Below are 22,854 nucleotides of genomic sequence, written 5' to 3' on the forward strand. Positions count from 1 at the left end.
GATCCATCTGAAGGAGATGGTAGCTGGCCGCGAGAGCAGTTCCTAGGACTTCAGATGCTCTTTCGCTTTGTACTCAAGGCCACAAAGACAAGGAATCTGCAGGGAGACATCATCACGAGATCGGCTCGCTCAACAAAGACTCTTGCCGTAGGGTGAAATGGTCGCATTAGAGATGTGGTGGTCACTATTCTTCGTCTACCTGTCCTGCTGGGGTCGGCGTGGTTTATCCTAGAGGCTGGACGTTCTAACCAGATGTTTTGCTGAGAGGTGAGCTGCCCTCCGCCAGTGTTCATAGAGCGCTGATCATCGTATTTTACCTTTGCACACATCCAGCACCTGAAGGTGGCCAACGAGACGGTTGGCCGGAAAGGGCGGTTATGAAAACAGTAGGACCTGGCTTGGAGAGTGACCATATGTTCGAGATATCATGGTGGCTGCAAATCGTCGACCGCAGTGATCAGGAAGCATGGTGGCTGAGATAGAGTTATCGTCTCGAGTTGTGAGCCCTTAGCCCCAAGTTACCATTCTCTGTCTTGGTCCAGCGGTCATATTAGCATGTTTTCTTTTCTGTCCGAATAGATCGAGCCCGATTCAATTCTGGGTATTGCGGTTTCCCCACGCAGGCCGCATCCGACAAAGGCAATCAGTCCCCTGCCCGCGTATGGTTCATTGTTTTGGCCCGCTTGGTCTGTCAGAAGGTCTGAGGAGTTCGCAGGCCCAACCACACCGTCTAACACCCATTTGGGATAACAGACGATTAAACTTAGCTCGTCATCGATGTACGGCCTTCCACTGGTAGCCAGCGGAAAGGTCAAGATAAGAGTTCCGTACAACCGGGATCGAAGGGATTATCGTCTGTCGCTTCGTGAAAGATCGATTAGGAGACGGCTTGGGGCCGGGACAGTGCAACCCCAGTAAATTGCCGCCATGCGTCGAAGACATACACACGGAGTATCCGTACAGTGTACACTGTAGGGATCGTGGGCCAAGGAGCCCGCAGTCCGTGTTATCGGATCTAAGGGATGTCAAGTGCGGCCAGGATGTGTTCAATGGTGTCGGCGGACTGCAGGGGTAAACCAGTAGATTCGCGGTACTAATGGAGCACCAGGATAGCTGCAGCTTTCAGGGGCTTCTGTTGACCATCTGTGGATTTGGTCCATGCTCTTGTGGTCGGTTTAGTGATAATTGTCCATACACGTACGGAGTACGAGTACGCGGTCACCTTCGAGGTGAGGTGTGCGCGAACGGAGGTCACATACGAGTAGGCTAGCCGTTGGGTTTGGGGTTCGTTCCGAGCTGAGAGGCGGATGATGAGCGACAACGTGGTGGGCATGGGTGACATCCTCGTGGCGGACAACGTGCTGATCTCAGTAGTAGTGACACCCACGAGTTCCTGCCACGAGCAAGGTCAGGGAGGCGCACAGGCGCAGGGGGGCGTTCGGCATGCGGCAAAGATCTTCAGACACTAGCAGCCTCGCGGTGCCGGTAGGAGGGAGGGGAGGCTTGAGGCTTGCCACTACTTACCGAGTAGGGGCCTCCTAAGCCTGGCGGGTCAAAGCTGGATAGACGAGACGAGCGCAATTGAATTGCCTGCAGTCACAAGCGACGGATAGCGGACGATCGATGCTGGATGCCTGTCACCTAGCCTGTAGTACGTGTGCTCTGCAAGTGTACAGGCGAATGGCGGACGGCTCTTTGGCGTACTCCGTACTCCGTACTCCATCGATTGCCCCCGGTTAACATCAACCTAACTGAAGATACGGGATTTTCGTCCTCAGGACACGTTGATGTCTAAGCCGCTTGTTGTGGGCTGTCAACCCAGAAATCATGGTTCAGGGTGGAGAGGACGAAGCCCTTGTCTCAGATTGTCATCTTCTGCCATCTGCAAGTCTGGGAAGCCATCACGTCAACGAGTTCCACGCCCTTGGTGCCCTCTGGCCGCGTGCTGGAGGTAGATGTGGCACAGGAGAGAGGCGTATGGCCTGGTGAAATGGGCGCTTCGAAGCCAGCGATGCCTCCCCTCAACTTCTCCCGCATCACCTCGTTGCTTGCAGCCATCGCCACACACCGGCCATAGCGTTCCCACACATACTCTGTACTCTGGAGTCTGTAATAGTGTACGGATCCCCCGTACACATTATATGGCGCGGGTCCGACCAACGGCTTCAACCGCAGGAGGAGACTATCACTACCGGATCGACTGCCTTTCTTTCCATGACAGTTTTGACAGCAAACGGTCTCTCGTGGTCTATCAGCGGCGAACGTCATCCACTCGCGCCGTCCCTTCTATCCTGCTCGACCGTCCGCCGTTGGGTGGCCTAAATATTCCTCACGCATATCTCCTACGTCTGCCGCACGGCCGATGTTGTCTATGTCGCCAGTCGAGACCTCGTTGCTAAAGCGCTCATGAGTCGAGAATGTCATAAGGAGAAAGGGATCAATATCGAAGGAAATCCATGACGCATCCGAGGGGAATTTTGAGCCAAATTGGCCGTTGTGTCCACATTCGTCGTTACGACATGGATCGACTGTTGGCGTGCTGGCCGGGATCACTAGTCTCTCGATGGATTCTGGCCTGGAAACATTCAGAACTTCGGATTCTTCCCAGCTGCCGCTCTTCATTATAAAGCAGATCCGAGATTCGGTACCAAGGAGTCCGGCTCTCGCTACTCTCTAGGCGTGGGTATTGGCCCCCGAGACGTGGTCACGATGTGGAGAGGAAACTAAGCTTCGCAGCAACAAGCCCTGGTCAGCTAGGCGCCTACAAAGCATTTCACGCTTTCTTTGTCGGAAGAATTGTGACAAAGTGACGCATGGCGAGACTCTCGTGTCAGAAATATTTGCTCCCAAGACATCTAACCGTAGGCCTCGCATCTCTGAGTGCGATGTGGCAGGTGTACTCCTTCCTGCCTGGCCTACTTGCAGTCCAATACAGGACGCTTGATACAAGCTCAATCCGACAGACCAGGCTGAGGACGCACCGGGGAGGCGATAACAATAGAAATGAGGTGAGGGATCAGAACAAGAGTAGAAGACTGACTCCCAGATCACAGTAGTATTGATCTCTCCGAAAGGTAGAAGAAAATATTGTTCATTACTGACATAATACTCTCATCTTTGATTCTCCTTGATTCTCCTTGATTCGTGACAATCCGTTGCAAATGCTGCATCGCGGAGTAAGGACTGATGCGTCGGTTCCGCTCCCTACTCTGTCTGCGGAATTCTGACATTTAATGCCTGCCACATAGCGTTGAACCGTTGTTAATCCAGACAAACTTCATGCGTTCATCGAATAACCGGCAGTATGGGGCTCGACTCTGATATCTGGGATTGGTATCTCCTGCGACTGTGGTGGTGGGCGCGCCACGACGGGGGTGGCCAATTGAGGCGGGGCTAAACCAGGCTGTCCTGGAATGCTCACAGGCACGGAAAACTCCTCCCTCCTGGACTGCGGCGGCTGCTGCTGCTGCTGCTGTTGCTGTGCAAAATATGCTCTAGGATCTCCTTGGATAGGCGGAGCTTGATCGATCGCTAGACGCTGTCTGCCCCCGCCCTCAGTCATGTCACCCTCGCTGCTGTCACTGTAGCCGCGCGTCTCTCTACGGCGACGCCGACGCTGTTCGAGTTCGGCTTGCCACTGCCGTTCACGGGTTTCTGTAGTGATATCGTCAGTAGGCATATTACTCCAATCTAGGAGAGCTGGAACATAGAGTGCATCGGTGATCTGAAGGGCCTGCGAAATTGGAATTGGGAAAGGGATAATATACCTCTGATTTCTTTGGTCTTTTCCGCAAACTTCATAATCTCGTCTCTGGACACCACACGCAGCACAATCACGTAGTCGTCTCTTTCCTCAAATCGTTCATGTGCCTTTTCCAGTGCTTCCGGGTTCACCAACGCTCGACTGATTTTAGTCCAGCGTGCATGCGGTGGTATTCCGTCTTTGGTTGCGTCCTTGAGAGGGGCCACACCTTCGCGCTCGGGGTGAGGGTCTTCGGGGAAAGGGGTTTCACGCGGTGGTTTGAGTATGCCCTTTGGCTTGATTTCCTCTTTCTTATCTGAAGGTTCGACCAATTGAACGCGTCGTGGGCGGCCAGCTTCATCTTCACCCGGCGAAACAACATGTTGCTCAGACGAGGACGGTTCTCGCGTGGCATCACGAGAAGGTGCCCTTTCGTGGCGTGAGCGAGGAGGTTCGCGCAGGTCAGCGTCTCTGTCCGGTTCATGTTGACGTTCAAGATACTCTCTACCTCCAGAATCCTCGGTCGTATCTGACTCGTCTCCGCGTTGAGCTCGATCTTTGTGTCGCCGGCGATGGCGTTTCCGTTGATCATAATGGTTTTCATGGTCACTTCCTGCGTCGCCACCTCTTCCTTCATCTCTGCGTCGATCATGGGATGCACGGTCACCGACATTCAGAGTAAGATCGCGCTCGACACGACCAGCGAGCTCGTCTGGACTTGGTTCGTCGTTGGCATGGTGATGCCTCCTCCTTCTATGTTTGCGGTCTTTATGATCATCACTCTCGGATCCATCTGGAACGCCCTTCGAGCTCTTGACCGCTGCCCCCGCCAGTGCACCTGCAGCAGCCAAACCTGCGGCTGCGGCAAGGCCCTTTCGTGAGCCAGCATGTTCTGGACTATCCTCACGACTTCGAGGTTGACGACGTTCGTCAACTCCTCGAATGTTTCTGTCAACTTCCCGCAGTTTCTCCCGATCACCATTTCGTTCTCTCTCTCGGTCTCTCTCTCTGTCTCTCTCTCGGTCTCTCTCTCGGTCTCTATCCCAGTCCCTGTCGCGGTCCCGGACGCGCTCAGACTCACGTGGTGGCACACGTAAAACCTCTCTTTCTCTTTCTCTTTCTCTTTCTCTTTCTCTTTCGTACTTAGCTCTAGAAATTTTGTCGTCGTCGTCGAGCCGCTCATGCCGTTTCGGCGCGAGGCGCGGATCCCGCTCCTCCCGGGCAGACGCATAGCCATCGTCCCGATGCTGGTGCACCACTGGGGCTCTGGTCGATCGGTGTCGAGACACAATCTCGGCTGGACGCTCATCGTAATCACGAAGACGAGTGCCGCTGCCGCGATAGGGGTCCGATCTTTCGATCCTATCTAATGCACGAGTGGAAGAGAGAGGTGGGCCCTCCCTTCTCGTGGGATGCTTGTATTCCTGCAGCCCGATTACACTGGTCGGACGTTCCCGCCTGCTGTAACTCTGAGCCCTCTGTGGTGGCCTGGAGGACTCCTGCAAAAAGTGCTCCGTCGGTGTCGTGTATGAGAAGCCTTCGTCTTGTAATGGTGCATTGTAGCCACCACGGCGATGGTATTCCGGCTGTCTATGGCTTCTCGCGGGGCCCAGACGATCCTCTTCGGCCCTCGTTGCGCTTAAGTTTCTATGATGGTGTCGTGAGTGTGATGCGGCAGGCACGAGGTACCTTTCTCCCGCAGACGCTATGACGGGAGTTCTAGGATCGTCCCGTGATGAAGGAGTGACCACTGCTGGTCGAACACGTGGAGGCGAAGGAGGTCTGTTTATGAAAGCACTGACAGGCCTGCGGGATTCGGAGCCAATCGTCGAATTATGTCTTGGGCGGACAGTATACTCTGTCCTGATTGTAGAGCCACCACCAGGATGATTATCATCAAGATATGTCTTCCTCGCCACGGCCTGTGTGGTGTAGACGCTCCCATGTCGACCTACTGGCACAGGGTCGACTGTAGCTCGTGGTTGTGCATGATAGCGAGAATCGAAGGAAGAGGAGAACACCATCCCGGTAGAGGCGCGGGGGTCAGCATATCGGCGCCCTGGGGGGGAGCTGGGACGATAACGGTTTTCGGTCATGTCGAGGGTACGCAAAGAGGCTGCTGTAGCTACGAGCCTGGATCCTCAAAACATTTAGCCGACAGTGGTAGAGGGGTTGTGAAAGGCTGCCGCTGCAGGCAGGGAGGAGGTGTGAAGCGGCTCCTACTCCTAACAGATTTTCCTAGTTAGCAAGACTCGACTCTAAGGAAGGAAAACAAGTCTGTGATAGGGCCCAGGGAGAAGGACAAGATAGGATGTCTGGGGTTTGGAGCAGAGGCCGAGGACTCATTCACTTGAGGCGGCAGCGAGGAGGGGGAATGAGACTATAAACTTAGTAGTTAGTACCTTCTGGAATTGTCAACAGACTTGACTACGGCCAGCCTGCTCGAAGAGCGAAAAGTGAGTCTCGCAGTAGGAAGGACGCTGATGCATGGAGTTGATGGGTGCGGATAACAACAAACAATGATAAATATTAATACGGAGTATGGAAAGGGGATTTGACAGCAAGAGACACTTTGCATCCGACACTGGCACCAGGATAATCGTCCGCACTGCAGTATGCGTATTCCGTACTCTGTAGAACACACTAGATCGACGTCATGCCGTCTCATCCCCGCCTGCGCCTACTATTAGGAGTACAGAGTATGTACCTAATATATGTGTATACTATTCTGCTACCAGGTTCATATCAGGCATTAGTTATAACTAACCACCAACTACTGATTTCTCTCTCCCTCCTAGGCACCTACTACGAGGCACCTACTATTACCTACTACCTAGGTGCATCCAACAAGCACCACCCTAATCACCGCCTACAAATGCTTGGTTATGTTCGGCTGCCCAACAAGTCCTTCTCCTGACCACCTTCTTCAGTTTGTCTTCTTGATTGCACCATACTCCCATCTACGGTAGATTCGACCTTTTTCGCTTCGACAGCATCTTCCTCTACTTCAGTACTACGGCCTAAGCCTCCATCAGCGGGATTGGACACGGTTGCCTTGCCCTCCACATAGTCGCAGTTCGCCTCCCTCCGTGCCACCTTGCCTGCCCAACCAACCTGGCTTACTATTTTGGTAGCAAGAACATGCCGATCGAAAGGAAGTGATGCCCAAAGTACCCGCAGATTCTCTATCTTCTCATGACTACTCCGTACTGCTCCCGAGATACCAGTGGGCAGCTGCGAACATTTGGCCCTCGTTGCAAGGTGAACAGTCACATGCAAGAGTTGCAACTCCATTCTGATTTGAGGTCGTGGTTGCCTGTTGGGTTTCCTGCCTTACCTTGGCGTCAATCGATGCCCAGAAAATGGCTCGATACCTGGGCCTTGTACTACTTTATCGAATCGGGCGTCAAACAAACTTTACCGGCAATTGGCAATCAAACTGTGGTGCCTGTGCCCTTCCGAGTGGTCGAAGGATGAATGCCTCTGACACAAAATTACCTTGCACCGGTTCACGGCCTTCTCCTGTGGACCGGCGCCAATGAAGGTGTCAACAATTTTCAGCCTCATCATCCAAACGCTTTGTAAGGAACGGGACCTGCAATCAAGGACCTCAGCGCCTTTACAGATCATCCTATTGTGTCCCGAGCAAGGTTGTTCTGCCTATTATTCCGGAGTGCTTCTGTACCGGAAATAGGTGGGTATGATCCGTTCCTACCAAGCACTTGTGTGCTACACGCCTTTGTACCATCATTTTGCAAAGATTTCTACTAAAGTGCACTAGGAGTGGGTATTTTTGTTATATCTACGCCTATGGGAGTATTTGATCAAAGTCACACCCGCAACTGAAGTGTCACTGGGCCTCTTCTGTCACGATTACCTTTCTGGCGACCATCCGCCTTTCAACTTTTGCACCAGCCTGCATCGATCACGTGTCAACTTCCTGTCAGGTCATTTTGTCAGGTCGTCAAGTCGAGTGCCCTTTCGCCAGGACGCTGAAAGGCGTGAGAGTTTTCACCTTGCTACCCGATGATTACGGCTGTGCGCAGTGGCCAAATGGGTGTTGAATTCGTACCGCTTTACGTTTGCACCTTTGAGGCAAGGGCACCCTCGTCTGTAGAGTTGTGCGGATCGGAGAGGATTGCACGAATGGGCTGTGTGTCTACTGTCTCCTTGTACTGTCCCCCGCGAACATATCGACTGGAGAGACTGCTTCAATCAACTCAGGTTGCCTATTGACATAGCCACTTCTTCTATCTGCTGCAAGGTAACTTCTACCTGCTGCAAGGTAAGTTTGAGACGAGGTCACAACTGAAGGAGCACCGTTGAGTACAACGCTTGATGATGCTGCCCATCCTCCCAATCACAGGTTCCAGGTACGCTCAAACCCGCCCAGCATACACCGGACGTCTGCACGCCTCAGTGTCTCTCACATGTACTGGGATGAACAAACCTCAAGTCGGTGGGTATCTCGACCACAATCCTGAGTGGATCGAACGGAGGTAGTATATGAAATGACGATGTACTTTTGACCGAGGAGAAGGCGTCTCTCTACAAAGATACCGATGTATGAGAAGCTGCATCGGCGTCAATTTGTTCTAATCTACCATCTAGCCACTTTCCTTCAAAGATACCTCCTTACGATGTTACCTTCCTTTCGTCAAATGAGGTAGGCGGGCTCTGTTGCTGTTGAGGTCTTGAGTTATAAACCCGGCCCAGTCTTCATGACATGAATAGCACCTTCGTCTACCTCATGACGCCCCTTTCTTTCGATGACATTCACCTCCCTCAGCTTTCCTTATCACGCTTTTACTATTTCGCAGCCTGCAAGTCAATTCGGTGGTATCACACCAACAGCGCAAGGAAGAGCACTCCTCATACATTCATTCTCTCACACCTTTGAACCTGTCGAACTTGTCCCAGTCTTGGCTGTTGAAATGCCACGATTATGGCAATGCCATCTATGTGGCGCAAGGCCTTATCTGATCGCTACCACTGAGAAGTGTCTCGAATGCGAGCACAAAAGATGCTCTAAGTGCAAGGTCGACAACAACATTGACCCTCCTTTGAAGTCTTCGCATCCATTATGCTACAATACCAACCAGGATGGTGGAAGCCTGCACATAGACCAATGCGCTGAGTTTCGAGGCCACCAACCTTTCCAGAATACTTCTGCTACAGCCCAGACCTGGCCTGAGCCTGCTTTCCCTTTGAACAACGGGAGCTTGCTCTCCAGCAGCCGACCATCTATGACGGGATGGTGGCGCTGCCACATATGCGAATACCTCAACAACCCGGACTTAGCAGATGGCAAATGCGTAGGGTGCAATCACACCAGGTGTGGCCACTGCCGCACCCGCGATTGAGTTTATGGGTGGCGCAACGAGCCTGAGCATACCATTCACACCATTATACTTGGAAACCTGTGTGCGAGATGTCCTATACAGCCTCGAGGCTCAACGAATGAATGGAACCTTCACCCTCTTTTCGCAATAACATTGGCTTGGTTTATCAGCCTTTGTGGTGGACGCCGTCCAATCTGATGTGGAGAGCAGCCTTTCTTCAATTCGGCTCTGCTTTACTATTGTCATTCTTTCTGTCCCGGTATTGTCCTTGTTGGAAGGCCAGATTTACAACACTCCTATTCCAGGATTGACTATATTGTCTGATCATCCTGCACGGTCGTTACCGCCAGTTCCTTCCGCTCGTCACATTGGTCGTCATGAACACTTAGCACATTTCAGTCCAACTGAATTCTTTGAGCGGATTACAGCCTGCAACAACGCCTCTGTCGTTCTTCAGATACTCTGGCCGAACAGGAAAGTGCTGTGTTCCAGTCACCCGATGCACGTCGGTCTCACAGGACAAATGCGAACATGGACGCAAATGCAAGCATGAAGGCATCATCATTCTTTTCAACCGTGTCTTCCTATCTTACTCGCATAACATCTCTGGCCACAGACAGCAAAACAGCAGGATTACAGCTCACTCGTTATTGTCTGTGGTGCGACGAATTTCATATTTTCAGATATCTTCCAGACACTGTCATTAGCACCAAGTAGTTTTTGACTAGGTAGCGGCCCGTTTTGGACGAACAAACCATCTCTCAGCCTGGCTTTTGAAGTTATTGGATATTATCTTCCCCCCTACTTCCCCTTGTATCTTTCTTTCCTGCTGAGCTTCACTTCTACCTTACCCTGACTCAGAATGGTCATACCTCTCCAGGTCATATTCTCCCATTGACCCGTGCCTTAGAGGTTCCTCCAAGGAGACTACCTAGACTCCCACACTGGCCCCTTTCTGGCCTCTACAACTAGCGGCCCGTGACAGACGAACCAAGTCTCATCCTGATGGTGGGAGACTAGACTTGCCCTTGGTGTGTCATTTCAACAACCCTTTCACCAAACCATCTTACGGAAAGCATGCAAAGCATGCAAAGCATGCAAAGCATGCAAAGCAAAGAAGGCGGCAGTGCCACGTGCAAGGCTGTGGAGGGAGGGAAAATATGGAGAAGGGGGAAAGGGATAAGGGGGTTTAAGGTGTCAAACTTAGGCTAAGGGGCACTAACTTAGGCATTCCCAGCCTTGTGCTTTAACCAGAAGGCTGGCTTAGGTGTGCTATCTATACTAGATAGCATGCGCTCTCCCTGCGACCCGTTGATAGAGAACATGGAACATTTCAACCTTCATTAGACATGGAGAACCTCGCGAGTGAACCGTACCTATTAGTACCGAGTGCCGAGCACACTTTCATATCATTGTAGCGACGGGCGACGTACTGCAACAACCTGAATAGAACGAACATGCTATGCTAGGAGGAAAGGAGGGAAGGAGGGCTGCTAATATCTTGCGTTGTGAAGTGATAGCAACATTGACATATTGATGGATATCCTGTCCTGTATCACCTTATCACCTACTAGTACACCTACACCTACATCTACACCCACACCCACACGAGCAGGCCGCTTACTCCGGACGATCGATAGCAATTACGTATATATGCTAGCCGTGGGATGTAGATTTAGATTGATAAACGAGAGAAGGATAAGGGGACCATGTCTCGCGTAGCTTAGGTACCTGTACCTCAAGCAATGGCTAGCAGCTGTGAGCTACGAACGAACTACGGCCACGCTGGGAAAGAATTCCAGAGAAGTAGGTAGGTGGTACAGTATGTCTTCATCTCAAAATGCGGTGCTAATCAATTCATCTCTCTTCTCTATTCACGGCTCCAGACCCGGGGCGGCTCCGGCTGGCGTCCGACCTCCTCCTTCTCCGCCTCTTCTTGTGTCGCCTCTTCCCTGTTTCTTCCACTTCACTCTCGCCGCGTCTATTAGCATCGTGATCCTCGTGATGATCATCATCATCTATACCTGCTTCCTTCTTCATCCTTGACACCACTGTGCCAAGCTTGTACATACTGGTTGGATCGCTATGGTCCAGTAAAGGAGAGGGACGCAGCGGAAGAAACCAGTCCAGCAAAGTAAACCCCATGACCTCTTTGAAGTTGTTGAACCAACCGATGTCGAAAGGGTTCTCGCCCGGTGCGGTCTCGAGGATCGCGAATGTGCGTTTCAGATCGGCCGCCTCTTCTGACCGCACGGGTAGGGAGAGGCTGTCCTGCCGTGAGCGTGCCGATGGAGTTATATTTCCGCTCGAGGCCACGGGATTCGAAGGAAAGGCCGGACGGGAATGCTGATCATAAGCCGCGGCTGGAGGAGTAATCCTGCTCGGATGCCACGCTTCCCGAGCAACGCTCTGCTGACTGTCATTGTCCTTGGCACCGTGCAGTTGGAGTATCTGGAATTGTTCGGATGGCGGGCGTGGATATGTGATCAATCTCAGATCGTCCCGGCCCGACGCTTGATACTTCTCAAACACCTGCCTGGGAATGTACACCGCCAGATACCAGACCTTGGTCTTGCGTGTGAGATGCTCAATAGTCGAGGAGTTGACGAATGCAAACTGCAGGCTTGATCCGCACATGCCTGCACTGAAGAGCAAAAAGAGCGAAGCAAACGCCAAAGCCAGAATCCAATGGACATTGATAAACCGCTCGTCCCGTCGACGTTTCGCAAAGTAATACGCCACGACGACCAACGTATCTAGACAAAAAAGAGCAGCCCAGAAAGTGAACTGAATAAAATACTTGAAAGAAGTCTCGGAGACTATGCCTCCGACCCAAGGACAGAAGTGGTCCATCTTCAACACGCAGCGGCCGAGTTCGCTGCAGTGGTGCGCTCGGTCGGGTTTATAGTTGTAGCATGTCGAGCAAAATGGGGGGCGCCCATCCCAGCCGCACGCGAAGACATCCTTGTGCCAGAAGTCCTGGGTAGGGAACTCCTCGTCTCGCCGATGCCGGCGAAGGTGTCGTGGGGTATAGCCCTCAGTTGAGCTGTGTTCCAGTGCCTCCTCTTTACGACTTGCACTTCTAGCTCTCCCCGTACTCTTTTCTTTTTCAATATTCCATTGCGGTCCGCGTGGGACGAAGCCCGGTCTGGTGAGAATTGTCTGGAGGAGGCGGCCAAGACATGTCAGAGCGATAAGTAATAGTAGATAAAATATGACGAGGATAGCGATGGCGGCGCCGGTCTGCGAGTGGACGGTTACAGATGCGCGAGGGCGAGGGTGGATGAGATAGTCAAGGCAGACATGCTTCGTAACAACCCATGACGAATAGGCGATGATGCCTAGTAAAAGAGCTGGCACAATCCGGGCGGTCGCAATGTTCCCTCGCTTGTTGGCCTCCCGAGGTCGCAGCAGTTTCATGGCGCAGGCGGGCAGAGTGCCGTGATTTAGGATGGAAGGGCGAGGTCAGCGCGCCAGAATCAACAACATACTGCGATCAGCAGGAACCTTCTATATTGCAAGCCCTTGCTGGGCCTCTTTGGTCGACCATATAGATGGCGATGGCCTGCGTACCGTACAAGTAGTAAAGGGAGGCCATGTGTGTCTAGAAGTTGGTTCAATTACGGAGTATGGAGTAACCAGTAGCGCTGATTGGGAGTGACCACTAAGTATTTCGAAGGAAGGTGTGCCGACGGAATGTCTCTAAAGCGCATACCGCCCCATCCCCTCCCCCTCCCCCGGAATGACTGGATGTGGATAATCGACTTGTTCCTCAACTCTGGACGGAAGTGGTCAGTTGTTGTGGGTGCGTCTGAAAAGACCATCACCAGAGGCACTCATGAACAATGAAACTGTCTGACTGAATTGTGTGACGAATTTATGCACGGAGCAATTGGCCGACAGACGAAAACGATCATTGTCTCATGACATGATATGACGCACACCTTCCTCGCCACCACAGTTCACTGCAAGATGCCCCAAACAGCACCTGGCACAGCTGTTGATACAACCACCGATGAATCGCAGAAACATGCGACACCTGGTCGAAGAAACTTCTATTCTCGAAAACCACTAATGATTTTATGTACGAATTGAGCCATTGTATAGACACCTTATGTTCGGCAAAGGAACCTGATCCTCAATTCAATGACTTTGGCCTAGAGTGGCATGTACTCAATCAAATCAATTGCCTGATGACTGCGGATCATCCCATCGTTCAATGAATTCCGTTCACTTCACTTAAGCCTTCTCGATTTTCTCTCGGAGAATGCCCTTCAATGTGACGGCATCGGCAGCAAACTTGCTGATACCTTCTCGGAGCTTCTCAACAGCCATTTGCTCCTCGTTGAAGTCGAAGCGGAAAGTGGCCTCGTCGTTGATGTAGGTTTTCTTGGGAATGTCCAGCTTGGCGGCAGCAGCGGCATTGAGTTTCTGTTCGACCTTGTCGGTCGAGTTGTAGAGGTCCTCCAGCAAGTTGGGGGAGATGGTGAGATAGTCGCAGCCAGCGAGTTCGGTGATCTCACCGATGTTTCGGAAGGAGGCTCCCATGACGATGGTATTGTACCCATGCTTCTTGTAGTAGTTGAAGATGCTCTGCACACTCTGCACACCAGGGTCTTCCGTGGCAGAGAAGTCCTTCTTCATGGCTGCCTTGTACCAATCGAGGATACGCCCGACGAAGGGGGAGATCAGGAAAGCACCGGCCTCGGCAGCAGCAATGGCTTGGACGAGGGAGAACATGAGGGTCAAGTTGCAGTTGATGCCCTCCTTTTGCAAGATCTCCGCGGCCTTGATGCCTTCCCAGGTGGAGGCGATTTTAATCAGAACGCGGGACTTGTCGATGCCGATGGACTTGTAGAGCTGCATGCTGTCAATTAACCTTGTTGTGAATGGTGTAGCGAGGTAACCTACCTCGATGATGTGGCGAGCCTTTTCAACTGAAGTCTTGGTGTCGAACGAGAATCGGGCATCGACTTCAGTCGACACTTTGCCGGGAACGATCTTCAAGATTTCTTTGCCAAACTCGACCAGCAGTCGGTCGAGAGCTGAGTCGACCTGCTCTTCAATTGTTTTGCCCTGGATAAATTAATTCAACATTGGCTTCTTGCGAAATGTGGGAGCCAACGTACGTTAGACTTGCCATACTGAACGGCGGCGTCAATCAGTGGTGCATAATCGGGCTTCTTAGAGGCAGCGAGAATCAAGGAAGGGTTGGTGGTGGCATCTTGCGGCTGGTACTTTTTGATGGCTGGAATTTAGTTAGCAAGAGAGCGGCCTGAGGGATTGCAGGGACATACTGTTAAAGTCGCCAGAGTCGCAGACGACCGTCTGTGAAACTTGTGAGCTTGATGAAATTCTTGCATGCGGGTATTGCGGGATGGGGATGGCGGGGTTGTGAACATACAGTGCCAGTGGCTTTGAGCTGGTCGAGAGAGGAAGACATGTTTAGTTGAGTTGCGGGTTGATTGAAGTTGTATAGATTGTACGATGGTGAAGAAGAATTTGGGCTGGGAAGGAGTCGGATGTTTTTCAGAGAAAAGAATTCTGGGATGAAGCGGAAGCTGGTCTGGATTGTTTTTAATGGCGCAGCGTGTCGCTCCGGCTTCTTTCTTGGGGTGACGAAGGAGCAGCACTGCAGTTTCTACGTAAGGTGGGGCAACCACACTGCGCATTGGCGGCTCACAGTAATTAGCCTGAGCCTTAGGCTTAGGCCTCTTTAGCCTCCTAAGCCCTGAGGGAGGCATCCCCCGCTGGTTTCCAGGTTCCTATATACTCCGGACAGTACTGTAGGTGACGCAGTGCCCCGAGACTCACCACTACAGTACCTAAGGTACATGTACTTAGGTACGAGGCTAGGTATGAGGCACCAGAGGCAAGTCAAGTAATTAGTAGTACTACTTTATTACTCGCCACGCTTATCATTCACGGGCACCCAACGGGCTCACTCATTTGTTGTACTCGTGTTGTGAAGTCTGGTCCTCAACAAGCATGTTCAACGGGCCTTCTGACGCCTCACAGGTAGCCTCTCGCCCTGTGACTCCTCTATCAGACTATCCCCCCGCTCCAGCCCTCCTACTGGCCAGTGAGCGTGCTATTATTCCCTTGAGCAGAGGTCAAAACACTATCTGCATCGCCATCCATGCTAAATCGCTTCCTCTCTGTCTGTCGCTTACCTCAACCATACTAAGCATGGGGTGAGTGAGTCAGCGGGATGCTTGGTCACCCTTCAGCATCAGCCCTGCCCCGATCCAGCCAACATCATAGCATACCTACCTCCTGACATACCTATATCAGAGTATTATTGACTGCTGAACTGGACTACTCGTTCCCGGTCATGTCAGGAAGAAAACTCCGCCTGCATTACAGTATGTATTCGTGTTTTGTGTCCATCACGGCAGATCTCCATCCGTTCTTCAAATCCTCTTTTTTGCTAGACTATAGCTAAGGAGCCTATCCTAATATGCAACATACCTATATATCGCTTTTTGACAACATCACAAACGAATTATTATATCAACTCCCACACGACCCGTTCCACACGGCCGTCTAGCTCATTACATATCACAGAATCCTTTCAGCTCAGTGCTTCCCAACTTCTTCCCAATATTATACATTTCGTGTGAAGTAAACAAAGAAAATACATCCACAGAGCGCATTATGCCACCGAAGACGAACAGCAACAAAATTTGCTATCGTCTAGACTCGCGTAGCAGGGTCAGAAGCAATACTAATCCTTCAGCCCGAAAGCCTTGCGCAACATGGGAAATTTCTTCTTTTTCCCGCCCCTCCCGACAGCTTGTATTGGCTCTGTCGCTCGCATACTGCCCTGAGTAAGCCTTGCCGACCCGTTTCTGAGAGGTGCTCCGTCCGAGGTGCTTGGGCGAACCTTCCCGTCTTCTGCTATACTGGGTGGCAGGGGCCAGGAGTCACTCATCATCCTTTGAGGTTGGTGTCGTCTCTGCAGTTTGCCATGCGACTGCAGCGACGGTCCTCGCGGCTCCTCTTTGCTAGCTTCGAGTTTCGCCCGCGTCTGTTCAATCATGCGATCTCGCTCTGCGGCAGATGCGAACCCCAATTGTGATGGCTTGCTTGCGTCTACCTTTGGAGGCGATTGAGGAGACTCAACAACCGGTGAAGATACCTCGTCATTGTGCTTCTTGCCTCGGAGTCTTCCAAAGAATCCACGTTTCTTCTCGGTACTAGGAGATGGAAGTTCGTCATTGAATGTTGGCGCATGATTCGAAGGGATCTGAAGGCTAGCGGGAGTACCGTCTGGTGGCTTTTCGTCGTCTGAGCTATCCTCTAGATCTGTGGAATCGCTGTCACCGCCTCGCCGGGGGATTCCCCGGACGGGTGTGAACTGCGTCGTGTCCGGCTCATCGTCGCTGTCCTCTGCGAATCGTGAGCGGAACTTGCTCTTCCGCGGGATACTGCCCTCATCATCTGAACCTGCAATCAGTGATTGATGCTTTTGCATCAGTCCCACAGCGGGAACAGGCGGCGGACTCTTCTGGCGACGGCCAAATAGGGAAGACGACCGCTTAGCCTCACTTGACGCGCGAAGGCTTGGTACGCCACTGTCTATAGAGCCTCTCATTGATGTCCTCATAGTACGCGTACCACCCGGTGGCGAAAAGGGCCTCCTACCTTCCTGCGAGATAGAACGGACTCGGCTGCCTTCATTTTCTCGCACCGTTGAATCCGGACCTCCACGCATGCTTCGACGCATAGTATGAACGCCCTCTGGGGCCGCCCTGCGACGCCTTCGCTTTCGAAACGAGCTGTCTGAATCACTGTCATTGGACATAACTGGCATGACAGGATGTAACCGTTGTGCCGAGGCAGGGGCTGGTGTTACTGCCGACGGTGCAGGAGTTGAAGACTTCTTTTGCAAGGCCGCTCTTGGCTGTTGCGTTGGGCCAGACGCTGTCCCCTCTAGCGGCCGTTGCCGCTGTCGTATTGGAGCTGGATCAGGCATGGGCTGACGATTCGCGTCCCGCATGGATTTCCGAAATCCCGCATCCGGGTCTGAATGCAAACTGTGCCTCATGGATTGCCTGAAAGGTGCAGCAGTGCCCGCCACTGTAGCAGGAGGGTTTGGACGAGCAGCCGTCGGGTTGGCGGCTGATCGGCTTTTCTTTTGACGAGAAGTGTCTGTGCGCCTGTGAGCAGCGACAGCTGCGGCGGGCACTGATGCAGCGGCAGCGATGGCAGCCTCTGACTTCTTCTTGCGTCGAGGTTGGGACATCTGTGGCTGCTGGGACGGTCCATGACGTTCCTGTTGCTGTGTGACTTGACTGTGAACCGGAGTCACCGTTGGCAGTTTTGGTTCTGGGGAATTTGACACCGCTATCGCTGGACTGTATCTAGTCTGCTCCACAATGTCATTCCATCGTGCTTGTGCCTCTTCCCAAGAGGCTGAACTACCAGCTTCAGGTTGTGGTCGTACAGCATGCGGAAGAGGACTCTCAGGGATAGAAGAAATCAACGACGGAATCGGAACGATAGGACTGTCCACAATAGCATCGATGGAGCCAAAACCCGTTCCGTCAAGCTCTGAAGGATCTTCTGCTGCATCACTGTAGATACTGTCATTGTCGGACTCATTCTCACTTGTCGAATCCATGCCAAGGCCTGTGGGCGCTGTAGGCGATTTAACTGTGTCCTGCGCCGCTCCTTCGAACTTCTCCGGCTGAGTAGTGGATTCACTCAACACGGGGAATCCTCCTGGCACTTCGACAATCCATTGATCATCTGGCCCGCCTTGTTCCAAGGCAGGTGTAGGTGGAATTATGGATACGACCGGAAGCTCTGTTTGAGGAGCTGGCTGAGTGCGCGACGGTGTTTGCTGGTCAAGAGCTGGTGCTTGCTCGGCTTTGTAGGCTGTGGCTTGTGGTCCATCGTGCTTTTCGCCCAGGACACCAAGATTCGTGGTTCCTTCACCTTCTGAACCTTCACTCTCTGAATCGGAAAACGAGACGATACCTTCGACGGAGGTAACCTCGGGCGGCAGAGGTTCGTTTCGACGCTCTCCACCTTCCTGTGGCAGCCTCTGAGTCTCTTTGGCCAGGATCGCGCCAACTGCGTGGTCGCTAGAGACACCGGTGGTGGGATAGGGGTGTCTGTAAGACTCAGAGGAGGGTACCGGTGACGTGGAAGTTAATGTTACCGACTTGTTATCCTCGACTGGCGCTGGCGTGCGGTCTTCTTGGGGGGAATTCGACGTTTGACCTCTAATACTGCCAAAGGAGGGAAGTTGAGGACGCGGCTTCATCAGCTCTTCCATATCGTCGTTAGAAGATACTGTGTTGTCAGCTGGTCTACTTTTCCCCTGAGCCAGCCTCGCTGTCTTCTCCTTGTTTAGAGTTTCAGTGCTGGGAGCAGTATCGGCTGTACCAACAATTTCAGGCTGAGACTCGAAGCTGACCCTGACAGACTTTTTGCGCCTGGGGGCCCCATCCGTAGAAATATTAGAGATATCTGAGGCCTCGCTCGGAGAGACACTAGAACCGCGAGCGTGAGGGTTTTTCGGAGACATCCCAGGAGCTGGAGAATGGTGCTTGAGTGCAGGCTTGGCAGGTGAGACAGACCGCGCAGGCGGCTCGTGCTTTTGTCCTGCTGCAAGATCAGATGATAACCTATCTGAAAACCTTGTGGATCTTGAAGGACTCAGAGATGAGCCCCGAACAGGTTTAGGCTGGATAACTTGAAGGTTGGTCGAGGTGCCAGATGATGTTTCTGGCTTATCCTGAATACTCCCTGGTTGGAAATCGGAGGTCACAAGCTGATTCACAGTCTTGGGAGGAACGTTTGGCTCCTCTATCTTCCTGGAGACATTCGCGGCATTGCTTGAGCGTCTGTTCTGCAGTAGGCTTTGACCACCTTGGCTAGAGCTCAAGTCATGCTCTGCTGCTAGTTGAGCCGGTGAGGGACGAGCGTCCTCATTCTGTTCGCCTTCCCAATCCTCTCGCACAATAGATGGCTGTTTTGTCAGAACTCCAGATGCTCTGTTGGCACGCCGCTCTTTTGTACTTCCGACGGGGGAATCTGAATCAGAATCGGTTCGGGAAGACGTATCAGATGAGGCAAAATGTGTATTCTGTCCCGAATTCGCCAACTTTTTCTTCTTCCTTCTGACAGGAAGCGGCAGATCGGCGGAATCTTGCGCTTCTTGTTCCGGGACTGGGTCAAGATAAGTGCCAACAGGTTTGCTTGCCATTGTACCAGTTTGCAGATGATTTCCCTCGGTCGAGCCAGAGGCAACCTTCTTCTTCTTCTTCTTCACAGGCCGGTTGGCGGTCTCCAAGAGACCGTACTGGATGTCTTCGGCTTCAGCGGGAGAGATGGTCTGAGGAGGCATACTCGCCGGCGTTCTGTGACCGTTTGTCACTGGTGATGCTTGGACTGCGGGTGACTGGGGCCGCGGCGACAATGGTCTTGAAAAGTTGACAGAATTGCGGCTATCTGTGCGTTGAAGTTCATCAATCGCAGCTAGACTATTATTTCGCTCAGCTTGTGATGGCTGCTTGAATCGTTGGGAGCGGTCGAGGCTTTGTCCCCGGTCACTCGGTCGCGTGGGAGGCGGAGACAGAACACGGGGCGGAGGCGCCCCCTGGCTAGATGATCGCATCTTCTTTTTCCCCTGCGCCCGAACATTCCCAGTGTATTCTCGTGGAATATTCGGAATAGGAGGATGCTCCACAAGTTGCGGGCCCGATGGCTGTCTCGAAGGTGATGGGGAAGGAGTTCGAAACGTCCTCTCAGACATGGAACCGGCACTGGGTTGCCTTTGTAGACCGCCTCTTGACCTACCTCGACCTGATCCCGAAAGTGCCCCTTGAGAAGCCTGTCTCTGGATCGTACGTTTTGTCTGGACCTGTTCCACAGGTGTCGGGGTCGGCGTCATGCTCCTCAAAGCGGCAGCTGCGGCAGAAGCTGACAGGGTTGCTGGGGAAGTTCGGCTGGCCAGGAACGCTTGAGTAGCGGCCTGGTGGGCAGAAGCAGAAACAGGAGTCTGCGGCCGCTGAGGTAAAGAAAAGTCAGCACTTGTAAGAACGGGACGATATGGAACGTTGCAGAGTATCGACTTACAGAGGCCGAAGCAGACCTACTCCGTCTGTGGAACAAACTCATACTGGCGACAGTGGGCGACAAACGCCGAGCTTGAGAGTCACAACGACGAGTCGCTCCAAGAGGGAAAAGGGAGTTTCACAGCAGAAAGACGATGATGCCTATCGCGCGACGGGTTGGCAGGGACAAAAGGTGCTATCTTGCCCCATGTCCGCTTCTGGTCGAATTCTCCTCGTCTTCGTTGGCTGCGGAGAGTGAAAGGGAGGAGGGGAGAGAGAGATGAAAAGAAAGAAGGCAAAGACGATGCTCCGGTAGCGTGGGTCTTGCAGATCAGGGCTGTAATGAGGTGGTGGTACTGTGTACTAGGTATCCCGGATGGAGGTGACAATGTGTACGGAGTACTACCAGGTAGGTAAGGTAGCTCAGAATCGGTGGAGGACGCGGTGCTGGTGGTGCTGGTGGTGCTGGGAAATGTGGCTCAGCTACGTCTGTGCAGGATGGTGCCACATTTTGCTAGGGCAACGGTCCAATGATCCGGGGCCCAGCTCGGTCCCGCGATCGAAGCAGGCCAGACTACGTCACGACCTCAGCTGGCATGAGCCTGTGGGAATCAAATTTGATATTACTCCCGTACTGTGTGTGTACATGCTACCATCGGTAGGAGGCAGAGGCAGAGCTGTGGTACTGGCACTGGCCAACTGTTGGGGAGGTGTCTGCACGTGATCCTCCCAGTCCCAACTTCAGCTGAAAATGGATGCGACTCTGGCTGCTGATCATTGTCATGTGAAAGTGGCCCAGATCTGGGGAATCAAAGGTGTGAGAGAGTGAATGTACCCATGAAAGAGTGCTCTTCCTTGCTCGCTGCCTTTCCTAAACGGATAGGCCATACCTAGGTAGCCGATCATGTATTACTGCAGGCAAAGTCTTTCGACCTTCGACTGCTGGCTCACCCACTTCACCCGTGAAAGTGTCTGACTCCAGAAACAGGCGCCAGAAGAACAGACACCCATCTCCCAAAGTAGACATTTTCTGGGAAAGACTAGATTTCTACTGTAGGGAGGCCGTAGAATATATCTAGTATTACAGAAAGATACGGAGTATACCGTCTTTGATTCAACCTGAGGCCGGCAACGATCGGACCACTACCTGGGAATTAGGCAGAAGCTGATTTTTGGAGAATACTTGATTATCTCCAGGGGCGCATTTTCCTCGTTTGTTGTCTCTCCAACTTTCCTACATTAATATGGCTTATACACACCAAGATTCCCCCCCTGGTGCAATTGCTCCAACGACTCTCAGTCCCCTGGAACTTCCAGCCGGGGTGACATCTCGCTTTGTGGATACGAGTCCTCACAGCCTCGTTTTCCACATTCTCGAGTCGCTTCCCAAAGAGGACAGCCCAGCAGGTCCCAGACCTCAATTGATTCTCTTGATTCACGGGTTTCCAGAGATTGCGTATTCGTTCCGCAAGGTCCTTCCTCTCCTAGCGGCGCAGGGCTACCATGCCGTGGCTTTCGACCAGCGAGGATATGGCCGCACGTTCTCCCGTAAGCCTCTCGAAGCGGCGTCATTCCGTCCCTTGAATCTCATCAAGGACACCGTCACTCTCGTCCAAGTTTTGGGATACACAACGGTATCTTGCATCGTCGGACACGACTTCGGCGCGGTCACCGCAAGCCTCTGCGCCTTATCGAGGCCAGACATGTTCAGGCGGCTCGTGTTGATGTCGCATCCGACGAAAGGTCCTCCTCAGCTTCCCTTGTCCACGTCCCCATCCTACGGGCAGCCTTCCGCATCCCCCCCTCCTCCCGTGGACATGGAGAAGGCACTCTCCGAACTGCCCCGGCCAAGGAAGCATTACAAGTGGTACTACTGCACTTCTCCCGCAAATGCTGAGATGACGTTCCCAGCCGGTCCAGCTCTACACACCTTCCTGCGCGGCTACTTCCATTTGAAATCTGCAGATTGGGACGGCAACACACCCCACCCCCTGGAGGGCTGGACGGCTGATGAACTGCAGAAAATGCCCCGCTACTACATCATGGACTTGGCGGACACCATGCGCCAGGCTGTCGAACGAGATATGGCAGAGGAGAATCCCAAGGCCGTCTCCTCCCGTTCAGCACGGTGGTTACCTGACAATGAACTTGCCGTCTACGTAGAGGAATATGGCCGCACGACCTTCCGCGGAGGTCTCAATTGGTACAAGGTCCAGACTCAGCCGGACGTCGCGTCGGATGTTGAAGCCTGGTCCGGCGCAAAGATCTCGATACCCACCCTGTTTGTGGCTGGGAAGCGCGATTGGGGGACCTATCAGGAGCCGGGGGCAATAGAGGCCATGGAGAGCGGTAAAAGTGTGAAAGAGGGAATGTATATGGGCACTGTCTTGATTGAAGACGCTGGACACTGGGTCAACCAGGAGCAGCCGGAGAAATGTGTCGAGGAAATTTTGAAAATCGTGAACCTGTCCTACGGTTAATCTGTCGTAAGGTGGTGTATATATTTTGATGAGAGATCCACTAGTATGGAATGTGCACTGGCTTAGCATGTCGCGACCGGGCTAATCATACTCTGCATGGACGGCTACGATACAGGGTGAAGTTGTAATATAAAACCCCTAAGTCACTTATCGAAATTGAAAATTGCAAAGTAGTATCAGCAAACTGGCGTGGATATCATGCGGTAACCTCCACGTTGTAA

At 52.6% G+C, this 22,854-nt stretch overlaps 5 protein-coding genes across 5 annotated transcripts; 1 reads left to right on the top strand and 4 right to left on the bottom strand.

The window, feature by feature from the left end:
- Window positions 1-3,277: 3,277 nt before the first annotated feature.
- Window positions 3,278-5,838, bottom strand: A1O3_01264 (uncharacterized protein; the record flags this gene model as incomplete). Its single annotated transcript, XM_007731412.1, has 2 exons — window positions 3,278-3,654; window positions 3,768-5,838. 2 exons carry the CDS (start codon window positions 5,836-5,838, stop codon window positions 3,278-3,280), a joined length of 2,448 nt encoding a protein of 815 aa, XP_007729602.1.
- A 5,103-nt stretch (window positions 5,839-10,941) lies between these two features.
- On the bottom strand, window positions 10,942-12,504 carry A1O3_01265 (uncharacterized protein; the record flags this gene model as incomplete). The annotated part of the gene is made up of 1 exon (XM_007731413.1): window positions 10,942-12,504. The coding sequence occupies one exon, from the start codon at window positions 12,502-12,504 to the stop codon at window positions 10,942-10,944; it is 1,563 nt and encodes a 520-aa protein (XP_007729603.1).
- Window positions 12,505-13,323: 819 nt separating this feature from the next.
- On the bottom strand, window positions 13,324-14,527 carry A1O3_01266 (transaldolase; the record flags this gene model as incomplete). The annotated part of the gene is made up of 5 exons (XM_007731414.1): window positions 13,324-13,944; window positions 13,996-14,160; window positions 14,214-14,332; window positions 14,382-14,412; window positions 14,489-14,527. 5 exons carry the CDS (start codon window positions 14,525-14,527, stop codon window positions 13,324-13,326), a joined length of 975 nt encoding a protein of 324 aa, XP_007729604.1.
- Window positions 14,528-15,811: 1,284 nt separating this feature from the next.
- On the bottom strand, window positions 15,812-19,852 carry A1O3_01267 (uncharacterized protein; the record flags this gene model as incomplete). The annotated part of the gene is made up of 1 exon (XM_007731415.1): window positions 15,812-19,852. One exon carries the CDS (start codon window positions 19,850-19,852, stop codon window positions 15,812-15,814), a length of 4,041 nt encoding a protein of 1,346 aa, XP_007729605.1.
- Window positions 19,853-21,397: 1,545 nt separating this feature from the next.
- Window positions 21,398-22,633, top strand: A1O3_01268 (uncharacterized protein; the record flags this gene model as incomplete). The annotated part of the gene is made up of 1 exon (XM_007731416.1): window positions 21,398-22,633. One exon carries the CDS (start codon window positions 21,398-21,400, stop codon window positions 22,631-22,633), a length of 1,236 nt encoding a protein of 411 aa, XP_007729606.1.
- Between the last annotated feature and the right edge of the window lie 221 nt (window positions 22,634-22,854).

The sequence above is a fragment of the Capronia epimyces genome (genome assembly GCF_000585565.1).
Source record: "Capronia epimyces CBS 606.96 chromosome Unknown aczIQ-supercont1.1, whole genome shotgun sequence".
NCBI classification, from domain to species: domain Eukaryota; kingdom Fungi; phylum Ascomycota; class Eurotiomycetes; order Chaetothyriales; family Herpotrichiellaceae; genus Capronia; species Capronia epimyces.